Here is a 25915-nt window from a genome sequence, read left to right on the forward strand (position 1 = left end):
ACTCCCTTAAAATTACATTACAGGTCATTTAGCTGACTTTTATCCAAAGCGACTTACATTGCATTTTTAACCCATGGCTTTTTACATTTAGAGCAATTAGGTTGGGTGTCTTACTCAGGGACATGGGGCAGCCGGGGCTCAAACCACCAACCTTGTGGTTCCCAGCGCACCCGCTCTACCCCTGCACCACATCGACCCCCCCCCCCACCCACCTTTCAAAGTGTTTGAGATGCATTGAAAGTGGACAGTTTCTGTGTGAGGTGATACAGAAACAATGCCTCAGTTAATCTACAGAATGCTTCCAGTAGTTTTAATAGAGGCGACATCTTCTGAAATGGATTTTTTGGAGAAACCAGGACAGTTCATAAACATTGAAGTTTCTTCAATGTTTGAACGCCACAAAAAACAATCATTCCTGATTAGTATAATCTGCAACACCAGCAACCTTTGCATAATGTGCATATTTCCTTTAATTCCGCCCAGTATTTATCAAACTAACGAGAGGGAACGTCTACAGAACCCGGTACTGCAAAGAAAGTAAACCATACATGTTCAGCAAAAACATTTTATTCTCCGTCACGCTGTAGTAGAATTGCAGTCAACAACATTTACTACAGTTTTGGGATCAGAAATGTGTGTATATGTGTACATATCTATAGTTTCCAATCCAGCACGTTCATTGTGCAGGTAGGTAGGTTGAACACAACGCGTACGACAACTACACTGCGACGTAATGGGGCCACTGTTATTGTTGTTCATGTTACTTGCAGCATGTATTTGTGTGTAACTCTGGTTTCTCTGTCGCCTTCCACCGCTTGACACTTCCAAATAGCGTCTTGTGCGCCTTGTTGTTGAGGGAAGCCAACGGTGTCGCTCCTCAGTGTTGACCCGTCCCGTTGTGCAGGGTCACCCTTCCTTCTCCTTAAAGCTGAAGTCACAAACTAGAGAGAGATGGTCTGACGGATAGCTAAAAGACGGAAGCCTGTTTGGCCCGATCTGTTCCTCAGTGGGCATTTCCAAAACGCTGTCCACTCTCAGTGTGTCCTGACTGTACCAGATGTAGTCCAGAGTGCTGCAGCATTCCCCCGTAGGCCGAATCTTCCAAGTCGTGTACTCTGGCTCGGTCAACCCGTCCTGACTGAGCTTCTTGTAGGCCGATTCCAAACGGAGAGGCGACGCGATAAAACGTTGGTACACCTCCTCGGTGGGGACCGCGTTGAAATCCCCGCATATGAGGAGCGGAATGTCTGACCCGGGGGCCGCTGCAGGCTCGCCAGCGTGCTTCTGGACCAGATTCTGGAGGTGTCGCAGGAGGTCCGAGCCCTGGGTGCTGCGGAGCCACTCCCAGCCAGAACGGGCCTTCAGATGGGTCACCGCCACACACGCGCATCTCCCTGTGCTCCGGCACCGCAGCATCGTCACCACGGCAACCTGTGTCGAGAGAGCAGCGTGTTAGGGGTGCTTATGAGAAGCCGCCCCCACCACCACCACCACCACCACGTGTCTGCGGTTGGAGTCCACTCTACCTGATTGGTTGGAATCCGCAGGGCAGACAGCTTTAGGTTCACGCTGTCGAGGCACTCGTACCGCGACCGGTCGAAGAACAGAGCACAGCCGTCGGGGCCGTTGTTGCCCTCCACCTGCAGGCACGGCGACCAGGGTTTAGGGCAAAAGCTGCCGCTGTAGCCGAGGCCTTCCAGAACCGGCTGGAAGGTGTCGTGGTAGTGGTCGACTTCCTGCAGACACAGGATATGAGGTCTGTAGGTGAGGATCTCCTCTAAGATGAGGTACTTCCTGCGGGACCAGCTGAGGGCCTCCGGGGGACACTGAACAAAACAGTCGAGTCCCTCACCCAGAGCTGAGGGACGGGGAAAAAGAGGGAGATCTGACTTCAGTATATATATATATATATATATATAGTATATAACCTGCAGGAGCGAAACAGTGCTCCACGGTTTGTTAGCAAGCTTCCTTTTGCATGTCCTCCACCAGCCAGCTTAACCGGCTACGTCTGCAGGGTGGTGCTGGGCAGGTGGTGTACAGTGGATGCACCAGAGATCGGTCTGAGAACGTGTCCTTCACATTAGCTGTTCTAGCACTGTGGCCTCGGATATATCAGAGGCCACAGTGTGTGAGGAGATATTAGACTACCTTGTGCCAGTATGTTCCACTGCATCACCCTGATGGAGCTGCTGGAGCCGCTGTCTCCATCATTGAGGTGGGTGAACTTCCGGTGGAGGCGAGGTGGTCGGTCCCTCAGGGCCTCTTCACACTGTCGGAGCAGCTCCGCTGGAGTGGGGGGACATGGAGGGGACGCCTTCTGCCCCTGCGGAAAAAAGAAACGTAAGTATGCATTTCGCTGGAGGAGGCGCATTACTTCACAGTTCTCCTGCCGTGTTTATTTCCTGAAGTCTGCGTTGTTAACAGAAGAGAAGAAGTCACCTGGCAGAAAGGCGGATCCAGGTTTGTGTCTGCAGGCGGAGGGAGGGGCGGTGGAGAGCTGCTGCTGCTCTGAGTCAGGGCGCCGTACAGCCTGGTAGCCCCTCCACCCATCGGACACACTGATTGGAGGAAAAGGACGAAGACGGTGAGGTGTATGTTAGTGTGATAAAAAAAAAAAGGAAATGGGAGCTAAATTGAATGTGTCTGTTGAACTTCAGCTGAAGAATCTGAGAGGGAAGTGAGCTCCTCTCTTTGAATCTGCACTCTGTGTTGTGACAAATCCCTTTTTAAACTCCAGTGGCTTAAATAGTTCTGCTTCACGGGTGGAAATCTGCTCACTTTTTGCCCCCCCCCCCTCCAACATCTGTCTACTCATCCGTGAACTGAATCATTAATGCCGCCTGAAAGGAAGACTGGTGCTTCCCACGAACTGTCAGAGTATTAACAGTTTTATAAAATGTGTTGAAAATATGCTTTTTATCTTTAATGCACCTCCACCAATGTGGTTCTGAGGTGAACAACTCCTTATCTCGATCCCCCGGGGGGAGGTGCAAACATTAAATACGGAGTAATCCACACTCCAACATTTGTGCTCTGCATATCGGAGTTGGGAGGCAATAAAAGACCTTTGCTCCGTCAAACCAACGCTGGTGACTAACTCACTGCTCCTTTAGGCCATAAACGGAGAGATCAGATACTGATGTTTAAGGTCTATCCAGTTATGTGTGAGCAATAACACGACTCCTTTGTTAAGGAGTCAGCTGGCACTCGTACTTCCTATAAAAGACCCCGGTGCATTTAGATCCACAAAAACAGACCTTTAAACTCTTTATTTACACCAGTCCATGTTTATACACACGAGCGGCCAGACTAAGTAACATTATAAATGTCAGTAATGAGATACTATACATGCAAAATAAAGAATATCCGCCTCTTACCCATCGTGTCCATCACTGCCCACAGCTATGTCCAATCTGCACTTCAATAAATTGTCCTTAACGCCGACACGGTGCGTGTTCCTGCCAGCTGATTCAAACCGGTGTTTTCACTGCAGCTGGAGACTGTGACACTGAATGCAGAGCTCTAACGCCTTACTTCCCACTATAAAGCCTCGGGGAGGGAGGGAGGGAGGGAAGTGTAGACGTCACCAGGCTCGACGGATTATTACAGGATGTGCTGGTGAGGCAGAGAGGACAACACTGCGCAATCCAAACCGCTGCTTTCTCACACACACCAGCTTCAGTGTGGCAGATACGGGACCGGATGAATTGTACTAAAGGCATACGGAGTCTCACCCTCACCATTAAAACACGCATCAGACTGTCAGCCGGTGAAACGTACCCGTTCTCCGGGTTAACTGCTGCACAGCTGGATAAGAATGCGCCGCTAAAGGGTGTATTCGTTTTGCAATAACAACTTCCTTGCCTTGCATGTTGTAACTGCGCCCAGAGCCCTTTGAAAACGATTTACCGTCAGCAATGTCACAGCAGTTATTTTCCGTCTACCGTGGTAATTTTCCAAAAGTACAAATAAATTGACATTTTGGTCTGGAATCAAAATTCAGCTGGTATAACAACAGTACGAACCTCCTGCACCTTTAATTCGTGGGGGTCACAACTCGATTTCAAAAGGGATTTTAGGAGATTTAGGACAAGGCACAACTGGCACCCTCTGTCATGAGACGACACTGAAGCATCTGACCGTCTATTAATATAAACGATGTGCGCGCGCGCTACGTCATCAAAATAATTCGGATGTTTTATGAGCAAGTGTCATTATTAGTCTCCATCCAGGTCTCTTCACCCGAGGGAACGGGGTTGGGAACAAATGTTTGCACTCTCCGCTGCGTTGCCATGACGTCAGTGTGTCGCACACAGACTCGCACGCGTTGCCGGGACAAAGAGCGAACCCCTGGTTGGAGCGGAGAGGGGTGACTCACATCTGTAGACGCAACACTCTCACGACACTACACACTTGGCAAACATGCACCAGAAGTCACGACACGATCGTAGCCAGTGGCGGCGAGGGATTAACGGGGAGGATTTCATCTGAATGGAGGTTGTTTTTTAAGCCGCTTGAAGAGACATCGTCTTCCACGAGCAACTGATGTCAAAACAGGATGAATGTGCATATGTTGATGATAATATGTCAGAGAGACTCGCATCCTGTGAACAACCTCTAGTGGCTCCAGGAGTTCAGTGTTGTTTGTGTGCATGAGAGCGAGAGCATGTGTCCCTGTATCAACATTTCCATTCTGAACAACAGCGGCCTCATGACATTCCAGTACGTGTGGGGTTTTATTTTTGATGCAACATCTTCCACGTGACGGCCCTCAGTTTTGCAACATTATTGCATAGAAACAAAACAAACAATGGTTGTATTTGAATGCATCAAGACTCTCATTTAGATTTTTCTGTGTTATATCTTCATTCATCGGTTTAACAAATGATCCCCACGCTGTGCTTTGGGCTAAATACCAGCACCTGCATGCTCACATGCTGGAATTTAGTGGAGTGTGTTAGCACCCTAACGTTTGCCAACTAGCGGGCCAAATGCTATTCATTTGGCACATTTATGGTAATGAACATGTGTACTGACAGTTGTCTAAAATCAGACGATTTAACTTCATTTCTTGAGCGTTGCACGTGCAGATTCACATGTGTGTGTCCTGCAGATGCCAAAGTCATCGTTGTGTGTGTTGTGCAGTTTGTGGTATTACATTACTGCCTTTCTCTCTGACCTTTAGACGGGCGCCTCCGCCACAGCAAGCGGAGTGAACACAGCGCGTACGACAACTACACTGCGACGTAATGGGGCCACGCGATCCATATTGTTGTTCATGTTACTTCTTGGTTTATTTAGTTTCATCTGTGGCGTTTTGTCAGGGTTTAACTCTTAACTTAGTTTGTCGTGCTGAAAAGCACTCAAACTACCTGGTCACATACTACAAAGTACATGTCAAAGTCAATTGTAATATTGGAAATATACTACTCTAAATCAGTTTCAGCTATAAAAGTTGTTGTAGGAAAAACTGGTTGTTGAGGGGAAACTTGCCAACTTGAACATAAGGAGGTATATTTCATTTTGGTGCATTGATATTACTATTAATATAGCCCAAAGAAATAAGAAAAAGAAATCACTGGTATGAACGTTTGCCCTGTTCAAATGCTTTAAAGCATAAGAGCAGATTCAGGACACGTTTATTAAATATCGTTGCTTGTTTGTTCACAAATCTAAGAAGCATTGTATCGTTCATTTACGTCACCGTGAATCTCCCCCCACCCAGCGGATCTCGCCGATGAACTTTTAAACTCTAAAGCCGCATGTGTTCTCAAGACAACAAGCGGAAGCCAAGTGCCAAGAGTCTTGTTACGGCATCAATCCCACGCAAACACAACGCCGAACGTACTTCAGCTCATTCAAAAGGTACAAAACCCATTCTAAGATACAATCTGACCACAGCGAAGAGCCACGCCGCCGCTGGCTGCCACATGACGCGGCACAAAGGGAAGTTCAGAGCAAAGTTGACTCATCTGGCGGGCTCACCTTCTTCACTGGAATGAACGGCTCCCCCCCCCCTCAGCTCCACCGGTGCAGATGGCGCCGTGCGTTTCGTCGATCTTCCTCTTCCTCCGCGGGGTCCCGATGGCGTGAGACGCAGACGGAGGGAAGGTTTCCCTCTGTGCTTTTGTTCAGTGGGACGTGGGCGGTTGATCGACCCTCTTGCTGCAGGACAAGGTCACCGGGGAGAGACAGCGGGCCTCCTGTGCCATCTGCTGGTACACAGGGTGTCGAACTTCATGCAGTCTGAGCAGAGAGAAATGTTGATGGTTAATTACTGTGGATTTACACGTTGGGAATGAATTTGGCAGCAAGAGCACTTTGAAATTGAATAATGATAGTTCTTAAAAAGGAGTCAATTATTCAGTTATGTATTTATTTCGGCATGGTAATTTGGTTCGTTTTTCCACAGTAAAACAATGTTTCTTTCTGACAGTAAGGGGGCGGAGCCAGTCACCATGGTATCTACACCTGGTTGGTTACAAACCCCGTCTTTGGATTGGCTGGAGTGATGCATTCACACAACTATAGAAGCCCATTTCCGCCCTAATGTACGGGGATAAAAAGAAATTATGAGACAAAACGTCAAAAAACAAACGCCCCCCTTCGGTAACCGTAGTGGACCGTAGATGACAACCAGCTACAACCATAATTTACCATCATTACCGGCACATTAAGAGCAACGCGTCCAGCTCGCAGACCGGTCCGTCAGTCTGAATCTGAATATCTTGCCAACTTGACCGAACTATGGAGGAGCCTGCGCACATCTTACCTCATGATTTCGATAATAAAAGTCGATCCGTATTGAAAGTTGGCAAGATATTCACAGATTTTGACTTTTTTCCGGTATTTTACAAATACGGACCAGTCTGAGACTAAGAGCAGCTTTTTATTCATTTAAAAGAAAAATTAATCTGTTTAATATTTTTTTTACATTTTTTTTGCTACTTCCATATTGTGTTGAAATGCAAGCTGCATTGGTTCTTGCATTGTTGATAGAAAATCATATTTGTGACAGATTTTTTTTTTCTCTTATAAAAAATTAGAGAAGGTAATTCATCTGTTGATTTTCTTTAATTATCAAATAAAGTAGGAAGTGATTACCAACATCTGAGTAGCAAACTTGTTATGGAACCAATGTTTTTGCATTAAAAATGAACTCAACATGACTTTGCTGGCAGCTTTATTCAATTTCATCGTCCCAAATGAATATCTAAGTTGTGTTGTCTTATATTCATCATCTCAACTCTGCTGTTCTATAAAAGCTTCATCCCGAGTCGTCTGCTGAAGTCCGAAATTTGTTGCTGTAGAAGTGTGCTGACGTTCGCCAGCTGTTGCGCCCTGGTCCCCAGGTGGTCCAACAGGCCCCCCATGGACACCAGCAGCCCACCATCGCTGTTCTGATGGCCCCGGGTCACCGACGAATCCTCATTCCATGCGTCCCGCAAACTCTCGGACAAGATCTCAGTGTCCTGCTGGAACCGGTGAGCCTCCCGCCGGTACCGGTCTCTGTCCTCTCTGACTCTGTCCACGTCCCCCTTCATCCGACTGATGCAGAGGTGCAGCCTGCTGTTCTCCGGGCCGATCTGCTCCAGGTTCGCGCCGTCGCAGTAGAGGCACACCTCTGCAGCTCCCAGCTGTGAGGCCCGTTGGTCCAGCGCGTCCATGTGTCTCCCTCGCAGCTCCTCCAGCCGCGCCTTCATTTCCTCTCTGGGCTGCAGCAGAGAGCTCGTTCTCTCCTTCAGGCCCCCAATCAGCAGCTCCAGATGCTCTCGCTTCCCTGTGAGCTCCGAGGTCAGCGCTTGTATCCTCCGCTGCCTCGATTGCTCTTCGTTCCACTTTGCAAGCTCCTCCTTCAGCACCTCCTCCTGCTCCTCCACCTTCCTCTGCTTCTCCACGAGGCTGCTCGTGATCCTGGAGGCCTCTGCGGTGACCTGCTCGATTTCCTCATGGTGTTTGCTCTCTTCTTGTTTGTATTCCACCTCACGCTGGGCCGCGTTGCTCACCAGCAAGTCGGCATTTGTGCTCTCGGGCTGGCACGCTTGGAGTGCCGCCTTCTCTTGGCGGAGCTCCTGGTATCTCCTCCTGGTGCTGCTGATATCCGAGGTGATCTTCGCCACGTGCTCCTCCTGCTTCCTCCTCGCCTCCTCCAACAGCCTCGTCAGCCGCCTCTCCTCCTCCTCGAAATGGCAGATGTTCTTCTTCTCCGTATCAACGTCGTTGCACAGCTCTCCCCGATTCCTCTCAAACATGCGCTTGGTGATGGCGTCGGCCTCGAGGAGTTCTTGGATCTGCTTGTCCATCTCTTTGATCTCCTTGCTGTGTTTGACCAGGGAGGCGATTCGGTCCTTCAGCTGCAGCCTGGAGCGCTCGAGCTGCCGCGAGACGTGCAAGTACTCTGCCCTCACTTCGTCCTCTTCGTCACGCTGCTGCTTGAATATCTCATAGATTTGAGCTAAGGAGTCTCGATGGAGCAACCGCGACGCTCGACCCTCCTCGATTTGATTTTTCACTGTGGCAACTTCTTCTTTGAGACGCTGGGCGGCGACACTGAAGGCTTCCCCCAACTCACGCAGGTCCTTCTTCAGAATGTCTCGCTGTTGCCTCAATTCTTGAAGCTTTCGGATTTCCCCCCGCAGCTGTTTTTCGCACTGGCGTTGAGATGCCGCCAGCCTCCGTAAATTGCTCTCCAGCTTGGCAACTTCAATTATGAGCTGACCCAGACGGTCGTGGGTTTCTTGTTTCTTGATATTTAGCCTGTCCAATTCTTCCACGCCCCTCCCGACCGACTGCTTCTGCTGCTTGACTTTATCCTCGGCCCGGTCCACCCTTGTAGACAGGTGATCTTTTCGCAAAGTGAAAGCCTCTCTCTCCAGCACCATTTTTTGCCGCAGCGTTACTTTGTCCTGTTTGACGGCAGCGATGGAGGACTTCAGCTCTTCGATCCGCTCCCGCGTCTCATCCAGCTCCCTCTGCAACGTGTACTTCAAGGTGATTTGCTCATTGTGAACCGCGATGACCTCTTCGTGTTCGGCCTTCACCTGCTCTCGCTCTGGGCGCAGCGCTTTGTTCTGGCTCAAGAGCGTTTCCTGCCTCTTCGCAGTGGCGTCTTGCAGCTGAGAAACTGTGTTGATGTATTTTTTAAGCTGCTCGATCTCTTCAGAATTAGATGCTCGGGCTGCTGCTACGTCAGCCATCATTTCTTGGCACATTCGTTCTCTTGTGTTGTTCATTTGGTGTCTCAACTTGCTGTTTTCTATGGTTTCCACTTCTAAAAGCTCATGAGCGGCACGCCGATCCGCCTCAAGTTCAGTGATGGCAGCACTTATCTCCGTCAGGTGGAGGCTGGCTTCAGCTGAGAATGGTATGTCGTCCTCTATTATCTGCTTCTCCAGTTCCTTTAAACGCTCCAGAGCCACCATAAGGGCCGGGAACACCGGAACCAGGCAAGAAGCCATTTTTGTTATCCGCGTGTGTGTGTTTTGAGCTCAAAGAAGTATTTGCAGCAAGTCCGGTTAACCTCCACCAACGACAACGACAACTTGAGAGTGGGGTCGCTATGACAACTAACCCGCCACGAAGAAGTCAGCGCTCTACGGCAAGTGCTGAAGACCATATTTATGTTAGCCGCGGCTATACCTGAAGCTAACTGTGCGAGGGCTAACGTTAAGTAGAACCTAACGTTACCGGGAGAAATGAACTTCGTTTAGAATAAATGGATAATGTGAGAACTGTATTGATCCTATTTGGGGCGAATTCAATTCGAAAGATGCTAGAAAAATACGTCGGTTGAGCTTTGTAATTGCAGCATGAAGACAATGTCTGGCCGTACGAGAGAGGCTGTCCATACACAGTTTAGCGCTCACCTGAAGAAACGTCACGCAGCCCTGCAGATATTTGGTTACGACCTCGGATCCCCAGACGCGTGTGTATGATCTGAAAACAATGGTCTGACACGCCGTGTATGATTGCCAAACTGTAACGTTAACTAACTAGGAGGCGGCCGCGGGGACTACGAGTCCGGGTGTTGCCAGGTTTTAAGATTTTACGCAAATTTGTTTAAAAAGGGTACTCGTACTTGTGTTGTACATGTTTCCCTCGTTGAAGAGGAAATTGTGGTGAAATCAAAATTATTCTTATTGTGTTATAACCCATATTGTAGTATGCATGATTCTGGATAGGCCATCCTGCAAAATTAGTTTATGTTACTTTTGTTAAGACACTACTTAACTACCAATACTTATGAATTCGTAATTCCATTACGAATTCTGAATGCTGGCCCTTTACTTGTATCAAAGTAGATTATTTCTGTACTGTGGCATTGGTACGACTGGTCAGAGTAGCCTACTTCTTTTCCCACCAATTTCATTTTTGGGTGAGAAATCAATAAAAGATTCCAGGTGGGAGTGTGTGAAATGTCTGTGACAAAAGGCTTGCCAATGGACTCCAAACTTGTTTTCCAATTCCGTCCCTTCTCAGCTCCCCATTTGAGCACAATTATCCCTCTGGTTGTCTGCTTTGATCATTTTCGCTTGACAGAAAGACCTAAATAAGGCCAGATTTGATTGATAATTTAAATAATGCAGCATGGAAGAACGATTTCAATTTACAAATAGAGGCATCAGTCTTTTCCATGAAAAGGGACCCTTTGCAAGACTGTGACTAAACATGACACAAGATTACACTTTAGGTCCTTATTGTTATAATATAATATCTAGCAGTTTATACTCCCATATAAGAGTGCGAAACAGCTCATTAAAGTTTGTACAACTCAGGACATGGCAACCCTAACCCGTCGCAGTATGCTGACGTCGGTCGACAGAAAACGACGTATCAAGCAATAGAAATATAGCAGGTAGATGCATCACCCCTTAATGGCTTTCAAGTGTTTTTATTTTTAGGCCCATCAAACTGTTTGCAGTTCCTGATGTCTCAAAATACAACACAAAGAGTGAATATATTCACAGTGTAGGAGCAGAGTTCATTTAAATATGTTTACAATCATGTGATGGTGACCAGAACATCAATATAAACACACATGAATTTGAGTCTGTGTGTGGGTTTTTTTCTCACCCTCATTAACATGCGTTAATAGTACAATTTAAATACTGTTTCAGAATAATTACCATAGTTCATCCAGCTAATTTACTTTCTATCTAACCTAACTCCTGCAGTGCCGCCGCCACCCAGCAGAGCGGATTGCCTGCCAAAAAGCACAGAATCATGGATCTTGTCAGTAAACCAAGAAGCAAGTCAGTCGTGTGGCTGTATTTTGGCTTTAAAGCTGACGATAAGGGACAACCTGTAAACTCGGGTGAGGTGATATGTCGTTTGTGCCGAAAAAAAGTACTTGCAAAAGGTGGAAATACCACGAATTTAAGAAGTCATCTCAAACGTCGACATCGTGCAGAGTTCTTCAAGAAGATTTCTTCGACGACCAGAGGTACACACATATCATCACTTTCCTTGCAATGATTGTGATTCCAAAGCGGTGGTGCATTACGTTGGCCTCTTTTGCTACTAGCGTTACTACATTCACCCACCTCCTTTATGCGATGCCATTGCCATTTGATTTTATAAAGTTGCATTTGGCTGTGAGCAACAACAAAAAAGGACAAATGGTAGCATCAGAAGTCATGGTTCTTTACAGAGGACAACGTGTAAACGGGCTGCGGTAAGTGTGTCACTATCGCTATGAATGAACTAGCTATGGAGCGATGAACATTCATTTCCGACCATGCACCGAGATCGTCTCACACGCTCAAAGAGTAAATCGGTTACAGTCGTGCGTCGTGTGAGCAACAGCGACCGGCGAGTCGAAACAAGGGGGGGCTATTTCATGTCCGTTTCATTCAAACCAGTTTCTTCCCATGTTACGGGTTTGGGTTCTATTTTGCAGCATTGCATTGCTATTCCCACATAAACATTCGTCTACGCATGCGCTAGAGGTGGAAGTCTGTTTTACGGCAGTATTGTTATTACTATAATTTCACCAAAAAAAAGTCACCAAAGTAACGTTAGCCTAATTGCGTTTGCAATGAACTGACAGTGACAGTTGGGAAAACATTTTAACACACAACTCATCATTTCGTGAAGAACATGTCTCCGTGGGGCCGTTTTTACGACATGTCGTAAAACATGTGTGTGTAGTGCAGTCAGAGTCGCCATCTTTGGTGTTTAGAAACGAAGCCATACGCCGCGAGACGCTGCGGTTTAACGTGATTTCACGGCTAAAGGGCGACGTGAGGCACTGCGCGGGGCGGACTGCCCCATCGCAGCAGCGTTAAGACCCTTCAAATGCGCAAAAAAACACGTGATAAAAAAACGTGTCCGGCCTAGTGGCCCTTCACTGGCAACCCGGACCAGCAGCATGTCCGCTGCTCTGTTGTTGTAAGGGAGGCAAAACAAAGATGGCAATAAACAACACGGGAAATAAACGAGGCTTCTGGGGAATGATACGACATCAGAATGGAAGCAAACATATTTAGGGCCGTGCAAGTTAACGCGTTATAAACACGTTGACGTAGCAATCCATTAACTCCCGACAGTGATGTGGTCATGAGTTAACAGCATGTTGTTGGGGGAGGGGCTTAACACCGCTGCACGCATTGCCGAGAAAATGGGGAAAGGCACGGCGGTTTTAAACGGACATTTCTATTTTAAATTCCTACCAAACGGCGTTTTCGACAGAAGCAAAGCCATCTGTTACCACTGCAAACTGGAATTTGCGTACCACCGGAGTACCACAAGTCTAAAGTACCACCTAAAGGCGCTGCACGGCGTGGACGCCAGCCTCCCGCCGGCAGACACGCAAACAACCATCGTAGCTAAACCTCGGAAGACGACGAACGCCGCCGCCGCTGCGTGCGGGAGAACCATCGACAAGCCAACGGGAGAAAGGTTAACGAATGCGCTGGCCGCGTGGATCGTGAAGGACTCCAGGCCGATTGACGCGGTGGAAGACGTCGGCCTGAGGAGGCTCCTCAGGATCGCGACGAACGACGGCGCGTACGAGCCTCCCACGAGACGCACGCTCGTCCGGAGGATACACAAGTTGTTGGAAACGGAGACGTCGACAAGCGCCGCGGCGTCGCAACACCTGCACCCGGAGAGAGGTTGTTTTATATCTCCAGTCGTCATATTGTTTAGCATAAGGGCGACGGGGGGTCGTAAATGATCCACGTGCGTCTTAGTAGCTGGCCTGGTGCAGAGGGGAACTGGAAAGTCGGAGGAATGGATGAAAGAGGGTTTAAAATTAAATTTAGCCATTGAGTTGTCTTTTCCTGATGTTCTCTAAAACAAATCAGTGAGCTTTACGGACCCCTGCGCAGTACATTTCAGCTGTGTTTTTGAATTGGTGCTGGGCCACTTTACCTGACTACAAGTCTTACAACCTGTTCAAGAAAAAAACAACTCATGAACTGTATGTTAACTTAATTGCAATTGATCGCTGTTAATCACAGAAAAATAAAAAAATTGCGATTAAGTTATCGGATGTTATTATCTTTGTCCAGCATTATAAAATTCCTTAACTGTCTTCCATGTTTTCCTCTTTTTTTTTTGCCCCCCGCAGCTTTGGATTTTAACCATGATGAAATATCAGAGGACGGTCCTTTCCTTCAGAACGCCTCCAACACAAACTACGTCCCGGATGCGGTTTTGCCGCCGGGAGAGCCGTGGCTCCGCGGCGGCCCCTCGCGAGCGACTCTGTCGCTGCCCTCCTGCCTGTTCCTGTGTGGGGAGCCTGGGGCTGAGATGTCTGGTCCCGGGTTTTCTGGTGAAGAGCAGATGGGAGAGATGAAAGTGTACGCCAAGTGTCATCTACAGCAGGGCACCATGTTTGGGCCGTACGTAGGAGAAATGTGCAGAGGAAAAATGCCGACCGACCTCAAATACGCCTGGGCTGTAAGTTGACAGATCCGAGTAGACGAAAACATACAAACCTTATTTATTTTAATTACTCTAAACACATTTATATTCCACGTATAGTCCATGATGTAATTTTCTTGCAAGTGTCTAATTCTATAAAGAATTATTCATAACAAATAAACATGGCTCCCATCTCCAGATCAGAGACGATGCTGCTTTTGTCTACGTTGATGCTTCTGATGAAAGCAAATCTAATTGGATGAGGTGGGCCGATGTTTTTTTCAAAGTAGTTTCCTTTCTTGCTTGGGACGAATCGGAGCCCGTGTCTCTTTCCTGCTCACGTTTTCAAAACAATACACGTCTACTCTGCTTCAGGTATGTAACATACACCAGCCGGGAGGACGGACATAACCTGGTCATTTTCCAGTTCTACCGCCACATCTACTACAAGGTTTCCCAGCCCATTACGGAGGGAGGCGAGCTGAGGGTCTGTATCGGTAAAGATTATGCCACCTTGCTGGGCATCGAAATGGGTAAGTTCACTCACTCACCCATGCATGCGGTAGAAGCAAACTTTCGGATTCATATCAGCTGTTTTATTCCCACATTAATATTCAACTGACAGTAGATTTGTTTGTTTTTGACCCATGACATGCAGGTGACAATATGAAATGTGAAGTTGGAGACAAAGAGACATTCCTGAGCCTCCTGCACGACATCCAACTGGTCACCCTCCCCGAGCCCAGCGGCTCCTCGCTGTGGTCGGACCGCAGCCAATCGCAGAGCCCCAAGCTTATCATCAGCGACGTGACCACGGTGTCAGACGCAGCAAGTGACTCGGGCATTATGGCCGGCTCTGCCTTCCCCTCCCTGGTCTCCCCAGCGGGCTCTCAGTCATTCGACAAATATGATTTTATCCCCGGAACCGAGAAACTGCTGAGTAATCCGAACGCCACGCCGACCAGCCCGTGGTACTTTTTTGGGTTCGAGCCGGACCCCACCGGCCGGCCTCTAGACCGCGGCACTGCAGTGTGTAAGCTGTGCGTAGAACACGTGGGTTGTGGAGGAGGAGGAGCAGTGGATCTGCACAACCACCTGACCGGCAAGCACCACATCAGACTACCGCGCGACTGCATCAAGGATCGGACCTTCCTGCCAATAGGTAACTATTACTTAACACAAAGAGTACACTTGGTTAATGGGAATATCATTTGTTCCTTATGTGGCTGATGATGAGAGTAGATGGAAAGTCAGGGGAAGACGGATTGGGATCCACTCTGTGTGCACATTTTAGACGAGCAGTCACCAAAGGCAGAAAGACATGCTGAAGCTTGTGGACCAGGACTACGCTGCTCTAGTTCACAACTCCTGTGCAGACCCCAACAGCATGCTCCACCCAACAACAAAACTACATATCCTACAATATGTAAAGCACTGCTTTAAAACAATGTGAGCATGATGATAGAAAAAAAGGTCCCGTTTCGATGAGCCGTGTCCCCACATGCTCCGCATGAATGTGCTGAGAAGTTGTTTTCTGCCAGCTGGAGACGTGTCTTCAGTCAGTGACCAAAATTAACAAAATAATTGGTTATGGCAACCTTTTTACAATAAGAACGACATCTTTGTAACGCTAAGACGCAATGCATACAAACACTAAAACATCCAATGCAAACACTCAAGAACCATTTCTACAAACAAAGCGGTGTGACCTGCTGTCGGCTGTAGTTTAACACTGACCGTGAGAATGCCTCTTCAAACCGCTCGTTTTTCCTTTTCACCAAAGGTCCGCAGCGCCCGCAGCCACTGATGGTCAACGGCAGTTTGGTCAGCACCCCCCCGCTGGTGCTCTCCACTCATGTGACTGATGCCATCGCCAACTTTCTCATCGCGGATCTCCAGCCGCCGGCTTTGGTGGAGGGCGATGGCTTCAAACAGCTGATCAACACCTTCCTGCCCTCCTGCAAGAAGCTGCCTTCACCGTGGCAGCTGGAGAACCTCCTGAAAAAACACCACACCAGAGGCAAGGCCAGCCTGGCTCTGCTGCTGAGGAGGAAGATGGGCGGTGGCAATAATGCAGACGCATCCGACCACACTGCTCCCGTGGAGTTTGAGTCCAGGAAACGCGGGCGGCCTCCCGGCCATCGCAGGGAAGTGCCTCACTTTGTCACGTTAAGTGTGGACGTGTGGGCGCACAACTGGCAGGGCGATACTGAGCGGTACCTCACCCTCTGGGCGCATTACATCGACCACGGCTTTAGTTTTCAAAACATGGCGCTGGCCACCCGAAGACTGACCGCAGGCGGCGATAAAGATTACAGCCCGCAAGCAGTGGAGGCTCAAGTGAAGGTGATGGCTAAGGAGTGGGGGATCTCCGTGCCAAATCTGGTCTTGCTGGGCGGGGAGGTCCGGAACAAGGCGAGACCGGGACCAGTTAAGCGAGGCAAAACCGGAGACGCTGCCGAGAGCGGCGCCCACCCGAACTCGACCAAGCTCCTCGAGAGGGAGGACGCCGCCTCGCCCGGGGAACCGCAAGGCGGGGAGCCCGGCGACGCGAGTCAACGACCGCCCGCCGTGCCGAGCTTCTTCAGCGCCGCGCAGGGCTGCATCGAGGAAGTGATCTCGCACTCTGTCGTCTCCAAGACCCTCGGTCAATTCCAGGGTGCTCTCGCCAACCTGTTCGAGCCGCCTGCTCCGGACAAAGGCTCGTATCAGCCCCACGCCCAGAGTCTGCTGCAGAGCCTGGAGAAGCGAGAACAGGCGGAGCTGAAGTCGTGGGCTCACAGCCGGCCAGCGTGGAACAAGCTGTACCCTCTGCTAAGCACGCTCATCAAACACAAGAGCCGTTTCTGCGATACGCTTGGCGAGATCAAAAGCGACGGCCTGCTTAAAGAAGACGCTGGTCCGGAATCTAGTCTGTCCGGCAGCTGCCAGGCCAACTCCGCCTCGACGGGCTTTGCCGCTCTGCGATCCGAGTGGAAGGTCGTGGAGGAGCTGTGTTCAGTCCTCAAACCTTTGGACGTGGCGTGTCGAACCCTCGCCAAGGAGGCCTTCCCCCGTCTGTCCCTGATCAAGCCCATTCTCACGGGCCTGCTCTCCCGCCACCTCGTGTCGCGGCCGGGAGATTCGTCCTCCATGCTGAAGGAGGTGAAGAGGATGATGAGGCGGAACTTGGCGAGCTGTTATGAAAACCCCGCCGTCAACCAAGTTCTGTGTGTTGCGTGCGCGCTCGACCCCCAGTTCCACGGACTGGGCTTCATGGAGGTCAAGGTGAGACTTCAAAGTTAAAGAACATGAAATATACCTGGTTAATTTAATGTAAAGGAAAACCACAAATCAACACAAGCGGTAATTCATAGTCACATTTGCAAGTTTACTAAAGGCAGTGTTTGAATGAGCCTCAATACAAGATGAGTTTTCTTTCCTTGCTTCTGTCTCTTTGTGATGAAACGTCATTGCTGGAAATTCTAATCCCGTTCACTTTTGAGGCAGAGTTCTTGATCTGTTGATCCAAATCCTTATTTGTAACAATACTGATTCCCCTCCCTAATCCTTAATCTCTGAACTAATAATGTGCAAAGTGAAGGAAGCTCACAATTGAGGCTTTTTTTCTGTGGTTGGCTTTCAGGAACGGAAAGCCACTTTTGATTCGCTGAAGAAAGAGGCTGTGAGGATTGTGAAGGAGGAAAGGAGGCGAAGTCAAGGTCATCGGCAGCGCAAGCGGAGCCCCTCACCTGGGTCAGCGGAGTCCGAGGACGACTTCATACGGAGGAGCAAACGCCTCAAAGACTCCCGGCCGATAAACTTCAGGGAGTTTGCCGATCTAGATGAAGATGAGGAAGCGGATGAAGATGAAGACGCTGACGCCGATGAAGAGAGCGACGCAGTGGAGAGCGATGACAGCGAGGGGGCCGATCCCGTCCCTCAGGGAGGACTCTCTGGAATGGAGTTCCTCCTGGGAGACCTGTTCTGCTCCGCCCCCAAGAGCAAGCAGAGCTCCGTGGAGGTCTCCGTAGACATGGAGCTGTCAGTCTTCAGAGCCGACAAGGGGGCTTCGCTGGGAGTGGAGCCCCTGCAGTGGTGGAGGACGAAGGCGGTGCAGCTGCCGCTGCTGGCCACGGTGGCCCGGGCCTACCTGGCTGCCCCGGCGGTGGCGGGTAGCGCTGCGCAGGACTTTGCGCAGGAGGAAGCGCTAGCGACGTACAGGAAGAGGGCCAACATTCCTCCAGAAAGTTTGGACCCCATCTTGTTTCTGCACCACAACCACATGGCCGCCGCTGAGAGCGGGCAAAAAGCAGCCAGACACCACGACACAATGTGTGGGATATAAAAGGTCCCTTTTGACACAAATGTCCTTCATTCTTCACCTGCGCTGAATTTAACCAGCTTGAATAACATTTATCTTGAATTCAAGAAAAGAAAGAACATGTCGTCCTGTGTCTAAGTTCTTTGAATTGACTTAACCTTTTTCTAGTTTGTATGACGTACCCTGGTGCCTTACTCTTTCTGGAAAATCATTTCTGAGAAGAAGCTATTTAGAGTCTATAAACATGAATAATTCCTCCGTGGTTGCACTGTGGAAGGCTATTACCATGTGGTGTTTCTTTTCAGGCCATTTTTTATTTGTATGAGAAAGTATACGATGAAATACGACCCAAAGACTGAATATTAGCCTACTTAGTGCTACTTGATTTGAACATAAACTGCTGTTACGTTTTGGTTTTGAAGAGACGTTATTTTGTTGTTCCTGCTGTAATTCTGAAAGTAATTTGTTTTATTTTTCTAGTTTGACTCACCGGATGTAGAGTGTTGTGATGGCTACGTTTCAAAAGCTACCCTGTTGAAAATGCGCTAAGCAATGTCACTATTTGAATTACTTCATCAAGTAATTTTATTTTCTAGCGTAAACCCCACACATTACTCAGTACTTGACACTGGTTACTGTGAGCCCTTTAGCTGATAAGGACTTGAATTAAAAGTGTAACAGAGCTACAGCATAAATGTTGCATTTGATAGAAAAATGTTTTCACTGAAAATATTTGTTAACCCTTCCAAATCAATGATATTCTTTCATTGGTTTCATTTCTTACTTTTTCTCAGTAACGGATTTAGCATTATTACTTTTTTTCACTTGTCATAGTGTGATTCATTTTTTCCAGCAATTAGCTCAATGTCTGTATTGCTGTAGTAGAGTTGAAGTCTTCAGTCATATTTTATCTTCGTGCATAAAAACTGTCACATACTTAAATGTAAAATGAATCATAGATAAAAGACTGTTTAAACACGTTGCCAGGTTGAGTTGTATATTTCTTGCTGTACTTTGAATTCTTTAGACAAATATGCAGTCTGTTGCTCAGTTACTGCTCAAACAATAAAACAGTTATTTTGATAACACTTTTAATATTTCATTTGTATATTCAAAACATTTTGAGGAAATGTATTCAAAACATCTGTTCTAGCAAACATGAAAAACATTACTGTGTACAAAGTTGTACAGAATATTTGAGTTAGTAAGTAAAACCTCTGTCATTACTTTGCTTCAGCCTTTCAGCTGTTGGCAACGTCCTTCTGGGCGCTGTCCTCTCTTTTGCGGGCTGCTCTCCTGCAGTGTGTAAAGACGTAGGCGGGATGCATGAACCCCAGCAGACTGACGACAATCAGAGCCACGTCCACCTGTGACCGACCAAGTAACCGCTTTTCAGACATTAGTTTATTTGGCGTTACATGTAGACGTACGCAGCAGTGATACCCTTAAATAATTGTGTTCCACAAGAGGATTTGCTAGTCACCCGGTTTAGTTCTTCCAACTTTCTTGAGCACTTACGAAGAAGGGGTCTCCACCCAGTGCGCCTTTGACAAGGGTGAAACAAGGGTACTGCAGCAGAGAGACCAAAGCAGACATGGACATCACCAGGCCGTACAGCTTCCCAAAGTGACGCGCTGGAAAACTGAGAGGGGGAGGGAGAGACGTTTCCACGGGTACTGTTAAAAGTTGACTTGAGTGGACTGAAAGACGATATATTTGTTTAACAACAAACAAGCCTCGGTAGTGAAGTCCACCCTTTCTGCAGGGGAGTCTTGTGAGGTGTCTTCTTCCACCAATTTTATCCGTCATCTCTGAGCATGAGTGTGTGTTTGCATCGGATCGCTACTCACGCAATGCTAATGAACGCTGCGTTTCCCCCGTAGAGGAAGGAGCGATTGAGGACCTGCAAAACGAAGGTGGTGTACTGCAGAGGGAGGAGGGGGACGGAGGCGCACACGGAGAACAACAGGCACTGCAGGGAGGTCAGGAACAGAGACAGAGAGGAGGAGTTCAGGTCGGCCTCCTGCTCAGTTTCACCTAAAACAGCGAAAGTGGGTTGAAAAAGAATGAAACACGCAGACACATAGACACACGTGCAGTTACAACACCACATGTGTATTTACCAGGAGCCAAAGGCTTTCCCTTGTGTCTGTCCATGATGAGTCCGTTCCAGGGAGCACATAGCACTCCACACAGCTGGGTAATGGCAAAAGCATTGGTGTACTGACTCACTGGCGGGAAACGGCCACAGAGAGTCAGCAAAAAAAGAAAAACAATGAAGATGATAAAGAGAATAGGGAGTTGAGTTTGTCAGTTAATCCATGATCGACACATTCAAAGGACAGTGACTTTTATGATGTGTGCTGACGATGAGTTACCCAGGTCGGGGTCGTTGTCGGCCAGCCGGTTGAGCATGGGGTTGAGCGTGCCGATGAAGAGGTAGTGCCTCAGCTGTATTATGGACAACCACAACAGGTGCCACAGGAAGAACCACGACAGCACACAGCTCCGGAAACTCGCCTCTGCACATGTGGACATTTACAGAAAAATTAAAGCATGTGCAACTCATTGAAAGGTGCTTTAAAGTGTAACGCATTTACTTGTATTTGCTCGTGATCTTTGAAAGAGGTAAAAGGAATACTACATTCATAAGCAGCCATTGGCTCATTGAACTCCACAACTGAAATGACCAAGCTACTAATTAATTTGCTAAGATGTGCTGATTTACTAGATTAAAACTCGTCCATTTTTTCAGAATGTTGGCCATGATATAAAAAGAAAATATGACATGCATTAGGTCTAAAATACGTATTTGTTCTGAAATGGTTAGTTGGGCTTATTTCCATTGCAGCTGAAAAAAACTATTGTACCAGAAGCCTGAAAGTCTTAATATTCCAAAATTGTCTTTTGACTACAGGATGTGTGTGTCTGGGTGTGTGGGCTATGCAATGATTTTTATGCAGTTTTATTTATTAACTATGGTGTCTACACCTTACAACGACACTTGGTACCTTGTGTCCCGTCCTGACGTGCTGCCGGCACATCGTCCCTCCCACTGGACTCCTGTAAGCTTGTCATCGCACCATCCCTCGTCCCCTCAAAACGCTCCACATTGTAAGAGTTGGATTTTCCGCAGTTCAACCTGTACATCCGGAAAAGTGAATGTCACGTCAAGTCCCAAGTGTTGTGCAGGACGTTTAAAGAACGAGCTAATGTTCTCACCCGTAGGTGTAGTGCTGGGGCGGAGTGTAGGGGATGTAAGTTCTCGGCATCAGCAGGAAGGTCCTCGCCAGATGTAAAGCGCTGCAGAAGGACACAACAAGGAGGGAGGAGCGAAGAGAGATTCCTTGTTCATGCAGAACCTGGACAGCAGAAAGAAAACTGGCTAAAATTCTAGAAAACGGTAAGGCAATTCTGTAGAGGTCGAGAACGCAATTATCATAATGTCTTCACTTTCACCTTAATGATTAGAAACACACAAGCAGAGGAGTCAAAGGCACCATTGTAGAGCGTGATGACGGTGGAGCGATGAGCAGCGAACAGGTTTCCCACCTTCCCAAAACACAGAGACAGCAATAATGGGTAAGTGTCAATGGACAGTTGAAAGGTGCATCGTTGATTTTGGGCATGTTTTTATAATGAGTCAGAATTCACCTGCATGTTGGTCAAAAGGAGCAGGATTCCTCCCACGGCGATGAATGACAAGGCAGGGAAAAGTAGCTCTGAAAAAGCTTTGTGACAGTGAAGGACGGGTTAAGAAAGACGAGTTCCCTTGATCGGGAATCAGGAATTAAGTGCGAATGACATGTTTGGGGAGTGAGAATTGGAGTTCCATGATCTGGCTTGAAGAGTTTTCTAGCTGAAGGATTTAGGAATGAAGTCTACCTTATTTTAAACCCATTGGAATAACATTGACTTTGAGTATCATGAGTACAAATAGGGAATTTTTAGTTTTCAGTAGTCCGCAGCATTTTTAATTAAACAAAACAAAGCAGAGGAACTGGACCAGTGATAAAAACAATAACCAGTCAGCCAGCACTCTGGAAACACTTTTATGCATGAATTAAGACAACCTCAGTTAGGAAGTGTTTTATTGCTTTGTCCACTGTAGTGACCTGCATTGAATTATTGAAGTATGCAAAGGCTAAATTGTGTGCATCTACCTGCACTGCTGAATGCCAGAAGAAGGGTTCCAGTGGTGTACAAACATCTGGAGAGATAAATATGAATACACACACTCAGACACCTGAAGCTGATGGCTATTTTAAACTTCAAACAAAGAATACAGTTGTAAATGTTAAAACAATGATAACTCTAATTATATGATATATATATTATTATACATGCATATATCTAAATAGTGCATGCCTGTTTAGAACTTATGTTTGTACAAAACAACTTCACTCTCAGCAATGTATTTCCACGGGTCCCTAAACTCTGTACTGCTATTTTTTTGGAAAACACTGAAAGACATTTACTTCACATAGAAATGCAACTGGTTAGGTTACATTACATTACATGTCATTTAGCTGACGCTAACCACAGGGAAACAAACTCAAGAAACAAGAAAGTGCAATTTCATCAAATAATTTCCAATTTGGTATAGATGAGTGGCGTTACAAGTACAATTTAAGTGCTACAATTTGTTAGTCTTTTAGTGGAGGTAGAGTCTGAAGAGGTGTGTCTTTAGTTTGCGGCTAAGATGTGAAGGCTCTCTGTTGCAACATATAACAATAAGAATATGATGCAATATGATTTGTTAATTGCATTTAAGTATGGAGCTGATAATGCCTCTCTTTTAACATTTGATTGCATGACTTTTTAAAGATGTCTTGAAGCTCCACCCACACTGCTTCCTGGCCGGACTGTTTGTGTCCAGAGTACTCCACATTTAGCAAAGCACTCCACTGGGAATGTAGTGTGAAGTAGATAAGATGAGTGGCCCTTGAGACCTATTTAGACTTGGGTATTAAATCTAACTGCCGTCAGACAAAAATAACAATGAGGCCTTGTGTGAGTTTCAGATTTAATAAATTAAGAGGTAGGTTGGCTTTGCACTTTAACCCGATTAGCCGTAACACCTACTCTCAGCAAAGCATTCACATGCAATGTGGGCAATAAACAGGTATCCTCAATTGCCAATGTGTCATACAAAAGCTCCAGAAATAAACAAACCTTACTGACCCAGAAGAGTGAGGACACCATATTGGCCCCATGTTGTATGCTACAACAATATAGGGGCCGAATATTTCACATTAGGCCTAAGTGACTAATATGAATTCCATATACTGACAATGCAAGTACGTAGTGACTCACATTCCCAGCAGCCTGGTTACCATGGTGCCAAATCGATCAAACAGGTAGCCATTGATCAGGTTCAGGAAGTTATTAAGGAACGCAGCGACGGTAAAGACCAGAGAGAACTGCTCGTCCTGTCTACTACAGTCTGTAAGAAACGGAAACACACGAGACGGCTTGGAATAATGGAATTTTGAGCAACTGCATGGAGAACACCAAAATGTACAGAATAAATAGTGGAATTAATTTCCTCAGAGATTGATGATGATGTTGATTTGTGTCGGCTGGATGTGCATGAATAAATTATTTTTTAGCAACACTCACTACAGACGCGGGGTGTGACTCTCATTGTACTTTGAAGCTTTTATGCCACCAAGCAGCAACAAATCTATTCAGTTTATATTTAATTCACAGTACCGTTTTAACTTTTTTGCTCCAGTTCAATCATGTGTTTTCCTTTGCTCACCCAAGATGGGCCCGGTGCTGTTGGTGACCGGGTCACTGACGCACAGCTGACTGAAGTATCCGTCCTCCTTCAGCACAAACACCAGAGAGGCGTAGCCAAAGAGCACGCCGGCAAAGCACAGACACTCCAGCACCCCCGTGGCCAGAGTCAGCCTGTAGCGCAGCCCGGCACCAAGCCAGTCGTACCTCTGCATGCTTCACTCCCTTTCCTCCAGCTCGCCAGCAGTTTGACTTTCAGTGGGAATCTAGTCCTTAGAGAGAGACGTTCCTCCAATTCCAGCAGACTTTCAGGGGGTTTTCAGGTTTTGGGTTGAAGGTCTCCGCTGGATGAAAGTTTCTAAGAAACAGAACAAAAAAAACAGGTATGTTTCATCTCTCGGATGTAAGACGTGTATCCTGATTGCATGAAGGATCATTTCTTAAAACTTCCGAGTTACTTGTGTCATGGTCTGCAGGTTTCTTCTGGCCCTGTGGACAGGCATCAAAGGCCTTTTAAAAAACGTCAAATCCACCTGCAGGCGGATCTATTAGTCTGTCCTGCTCATTATTGATTCTCTTTCTGGTTCTCTTTTGCCAAAATGCTGCCTGTGTATATGTATGTATGTAGAAGCTTTAAGCATTTCTACCCAAATGTCTTCTGACAATATTACATATTCTGGGAAATTGCACTATAAATTAAGAGCTGCATTCACTATGCAAAATAGAACGTGTAGAAGTTTAACTTTGGATAATTCTCCTAATTTATACCATAAAAATATTTTATTTTCTGTACAAAGGTAGTGAGAGAGGTCCTTCACACATGTACATCAGTCATTGTGTGGAATAATCGAGAAAACTGCTTCTAGGACCAAAAGATATTAAGATATTTTTTCATTTGTTTACTGTAAATGTCAGCATACAGATTCACTAAAATGTGTGCGTCTGCTGAGTTGACCCCGTTAAGAAATCAGAGTGCCTGATGAGTTGACCGCAGTCCCCAGGTGGGGTTGAACGTTAATCCAGATTAGTTAGCGTTAACTTAATCCTGTGTGTTCTGACACACATGGCGCAATGTGGAAACCAATTCGCTGGTCAAATTCAACATTGATGCTCACTTCTTAGCTTGGATTTTTTTAGAAACACGCTAATTATTGAAACAATTACTTACTAACTGTATTTACTGTTCTACTGTAAATATCCAATATAAGCATTGCACACATGCATGTGTGCAAACAGTAAACGGATTCATTGTTGTCTTGTATATACCAATTGCATTTACTTGTAAGGATACATGACTAGACCATTTACCAAACTTTTAATATTCAACTATGAATTCATTTAATTTAATACAAACGTTTTAGACAAAAACAGTTAGTAAAATATGCATACATTTAAAACCCATAGCTATTCTTGTACTGAATAAACTCACCCCAGGCTTGGGACAAAAACCTGCCACCAACACGTTGAACTGTATAAATGTTGAATATTTACCTTCTAATTTGCTACAGTCCGTCTGTGCAGGAGCATCGATGCACTTTGCACCGAGGCAAATACGCAAAGCTGCTCACTGTAAATATCTCTCGCTATTTATCCGTCTGTCTGTTTCAGAGACTAATGGGTAATGGGCTGTTATATAGGCAGTAATTCTCAGTAACAGCTGTTTTTTGGTTGAGGATCATAGAATACTCTGGTAACTTTCTATGATAATATAATATAATAACTTTTTAATCACTACTAAGTTGGAAATTGGTAGTTGATTAAACTCTTGTTAAGTTACTTTACTGTTAGTAAACAATATAAAAACTAACAAAGTTGACTGTTATTTGATGATTTGCTCAATAATGATGTTAAATAATTTGTCCTTAGCTGATAGGGGATGACAATAATTACATCAGAATATATTTATTATTTTATTTTATTACGACACGCTTAGCCTGCATTTACACATATTTGTTTCAAGATTCAAACAAAAACAAATCTAAATTAAATGTATTCATT

The 25915-nt window shown here is 46.6% G+C and overlaps 4 protein-coding genes across 8 annotated transcripts; 1 reads left to right on the forward strand and 3 right to left on the reverse strand.

Annotated features, from left to right (window-relative positions):
• Window positions 1–548: 548 nt before the first annotated feature.
• On the reverse strand, window positions 549–10037 carry LOC120825114 (nocturnin). 2 transcript variants are annotated; one of them, XM_040186519.2, is made up of 6 exons: window positions 9870–10037; window positions 5989–6249; window positions 2443–2561; window positions 2152–2326; window positions 1527–1858; window positions 549–1431 (listed from the first exon to the last, which is right to left on the reverse strand). In XM_040186519.2, exons 3-6 carry the CDS (start codon window positions 2551–2553, stop codon window positions 907–909), a joined length of 1143 nt encoding a protein of 380 aa, XP_040042453.1. In that variant the 5' UTR covers window positions 2554–2561; window positions 5989–6249; window positions 9870–10037; the 3' UTR covers window positions 549–906. The 2 variants fall into 2 exon arrangements, with proteins under 2 accessions (XP_040042453.1, XP_040042452.1); XM_040186518.2 differs by lacking the exons at window positions 5989–6249; window positions 9870–10037 and adding an exon at window positions 3381–4306.
• Window positions 7173–9723, reverse strand: ccdc175 (coiled-coil domain containing 175). The gene has a single exon (XM_040186513.2). It carries the CDS (start codon window positions 9459–9461, stop codon window positions 7260–7262), a length of 2202 nt encoding a protein of 733 aa, XP_040042447.2. The 5' UTR covers window positions 9462–9723; the 3' UTR covers window positions 7173–7259.
• Window positions 10038–10916: 879 nt separating the features above from the next.
• LOC120825111 (uncharacterized) lies at window positions 10917–19263 on the forward strand. Of its 2 annotated transcripts, none has more exons than XM_040186512.2 (7): window positions 10917–11446; window positions 13577–13908; window positions 14072–14136; window positions 14248–14405; window positions 14531–15034; window positions 15656–17139; window positions 17498–19263. In XM_040186512.2, exons 1-7 carry the CDS (start codon window positions 11227–11229, stop codon window positions 18197–18199), a joined length of 3465 nt encoding a protein of 1154 aa, XP_040042446.2. In that variant the 5' UTR covers window positions 10917–11226; the 3' UTR covers window positions 18200–19263. The 2 variants fall into 2 exon arrangements, with proteins under 2 accessions (XP_040042446.2, XP_040042445.2); XM_040186511.2 differs by having other exon boundaries at window positions 11178–13118.
• LOC120825113 (equilibrative nucleobase transporter 1) lies at window positions 19253–25467 on the reverse strand. Of its 3 annotated transcripts, none has more exons than XM_040186514.2 (12): window positions 23940–24132; window positions 23492–23621; window positions 22339–22385; window positions 21830–21906; window positions 21635–21727; window positions 21398–21537; window positions 21187–21317; window positions 20554–20697; window positions 20299–20406; window positions 20026–20212; window positions 19694–19817; window positions 19253–19542 (listed from the first exon to the last, which is right to left on the reverse strand). In XM_040186514.2, exons 1-12 carry the CDS (start codon window positions 24130–24132, stop codon window positions 19417–19419), a joined length of 1500 nt encoding a protein of 499 aa, XP_040042448.2. In that variant the 3' UTR covers window positions 19253–19416. The 3 variants fall into 3 exon arrangements, with proteins under 3 accessions (XP_040042448.2, XP_040042451.2, XP_040042449.2); XM_040186515.2 differs by having other exon boundaries at window positions 19432–19542; window positions 19659–19817; XM_040186517.2 differs by lacking the exons at window positions 22339–22385; window positions 23492–23621 and adding an exon at window positions 25409–25467 and having other exon boundaries at window positions 23940–24275.
• Window positions 25468–25915: the final 448 nt, after the last annotated feature.

Source organism: Gasterosteus aculeatus, chromosome 9 (genome assembly GCF_964276395.1).
Source record: "Gasterosteus aculeatus chromosome 9, fGasAcu3.hap1.1, whole genome shotgun sequence".
Lineage (NCBI taxonomy): Eukaryota > Metazoa > Chordata > Actinopteri > Perciformes > Gasterosteidae > Gasterosteus > Gasterosteus aculeatus.

Excerpts from the sequence above, each read along its gene's own strand:
- LOC120825114 (XM_040186518.2), bottom strand. Across the intron at positions 1,859-2,151 it reads GTGGAACATACTGGCACAAG|CTCTGGGTGAGGGACTCGAC; the intron begins GTAGTCTAATAT and ends CCCGTCCCTCAG. Across the intron at positions 1,432-1,526 it reads TGCGGATTCCAACCAATCAG|GTTGCCGTGGTGACGATGCT; the intron begins GTAGAGTGGACT and ends CTCTCGACACAG.
- ccdc175 (XM_040186513.2), bottom strand. The coding sequence starts at position 9,461 with ATGGCTTCTTGCCTGGTTCCGGTGTTCCCGGCCCTTATGGTGGCTCTG.
- LOC120825111 (XM_040186511.2), top strand. The coding sequence starts at position 12,575 with ATGTTGTTGGGGGAGGGGCTTAACACCGCTGCACGCATTGCCGAGAAA. Across the intron at positions 13,909-14,071 it reads ACCTCAAATACGCCTGGGCT|ATCAGAGACGATGCTGCTTT; the intron begins GTAAGTTGACAG and ends TCCCATCTCCAG. Across the intron at positions 14,137-14,247 it reads AGCAAATCTAATTGGATGAG|GTATGTAACATACACCAGCC; the intron begins GTGGGCCGATGT and ends ACTCTGCTTCAG.
- LOC120825113 (XM_040186514.2), bottom strand. The coding sequence starts at position 24,132 with ATGCAGAGGTACGACTGGCTTGGTGCCGGGCTGCGCTACAGGCTGACT. Across the intron at positions 21,728-21,829 it reads TCCTTTTGACCAACATGCAG|GTGGGAAACCTGTTCGCTGC; the intron begins GTGAATTCTGAC and ends TGTTTTGGGAAG. Across the intron at positions 19,543-19,693 it reads TGGGTGGAGACCCCTTCTTC|GTGGACGTGGCTCTGATTGT; the intron begins GTAAGTGCTCAA and ends GGTCGGTCACAG.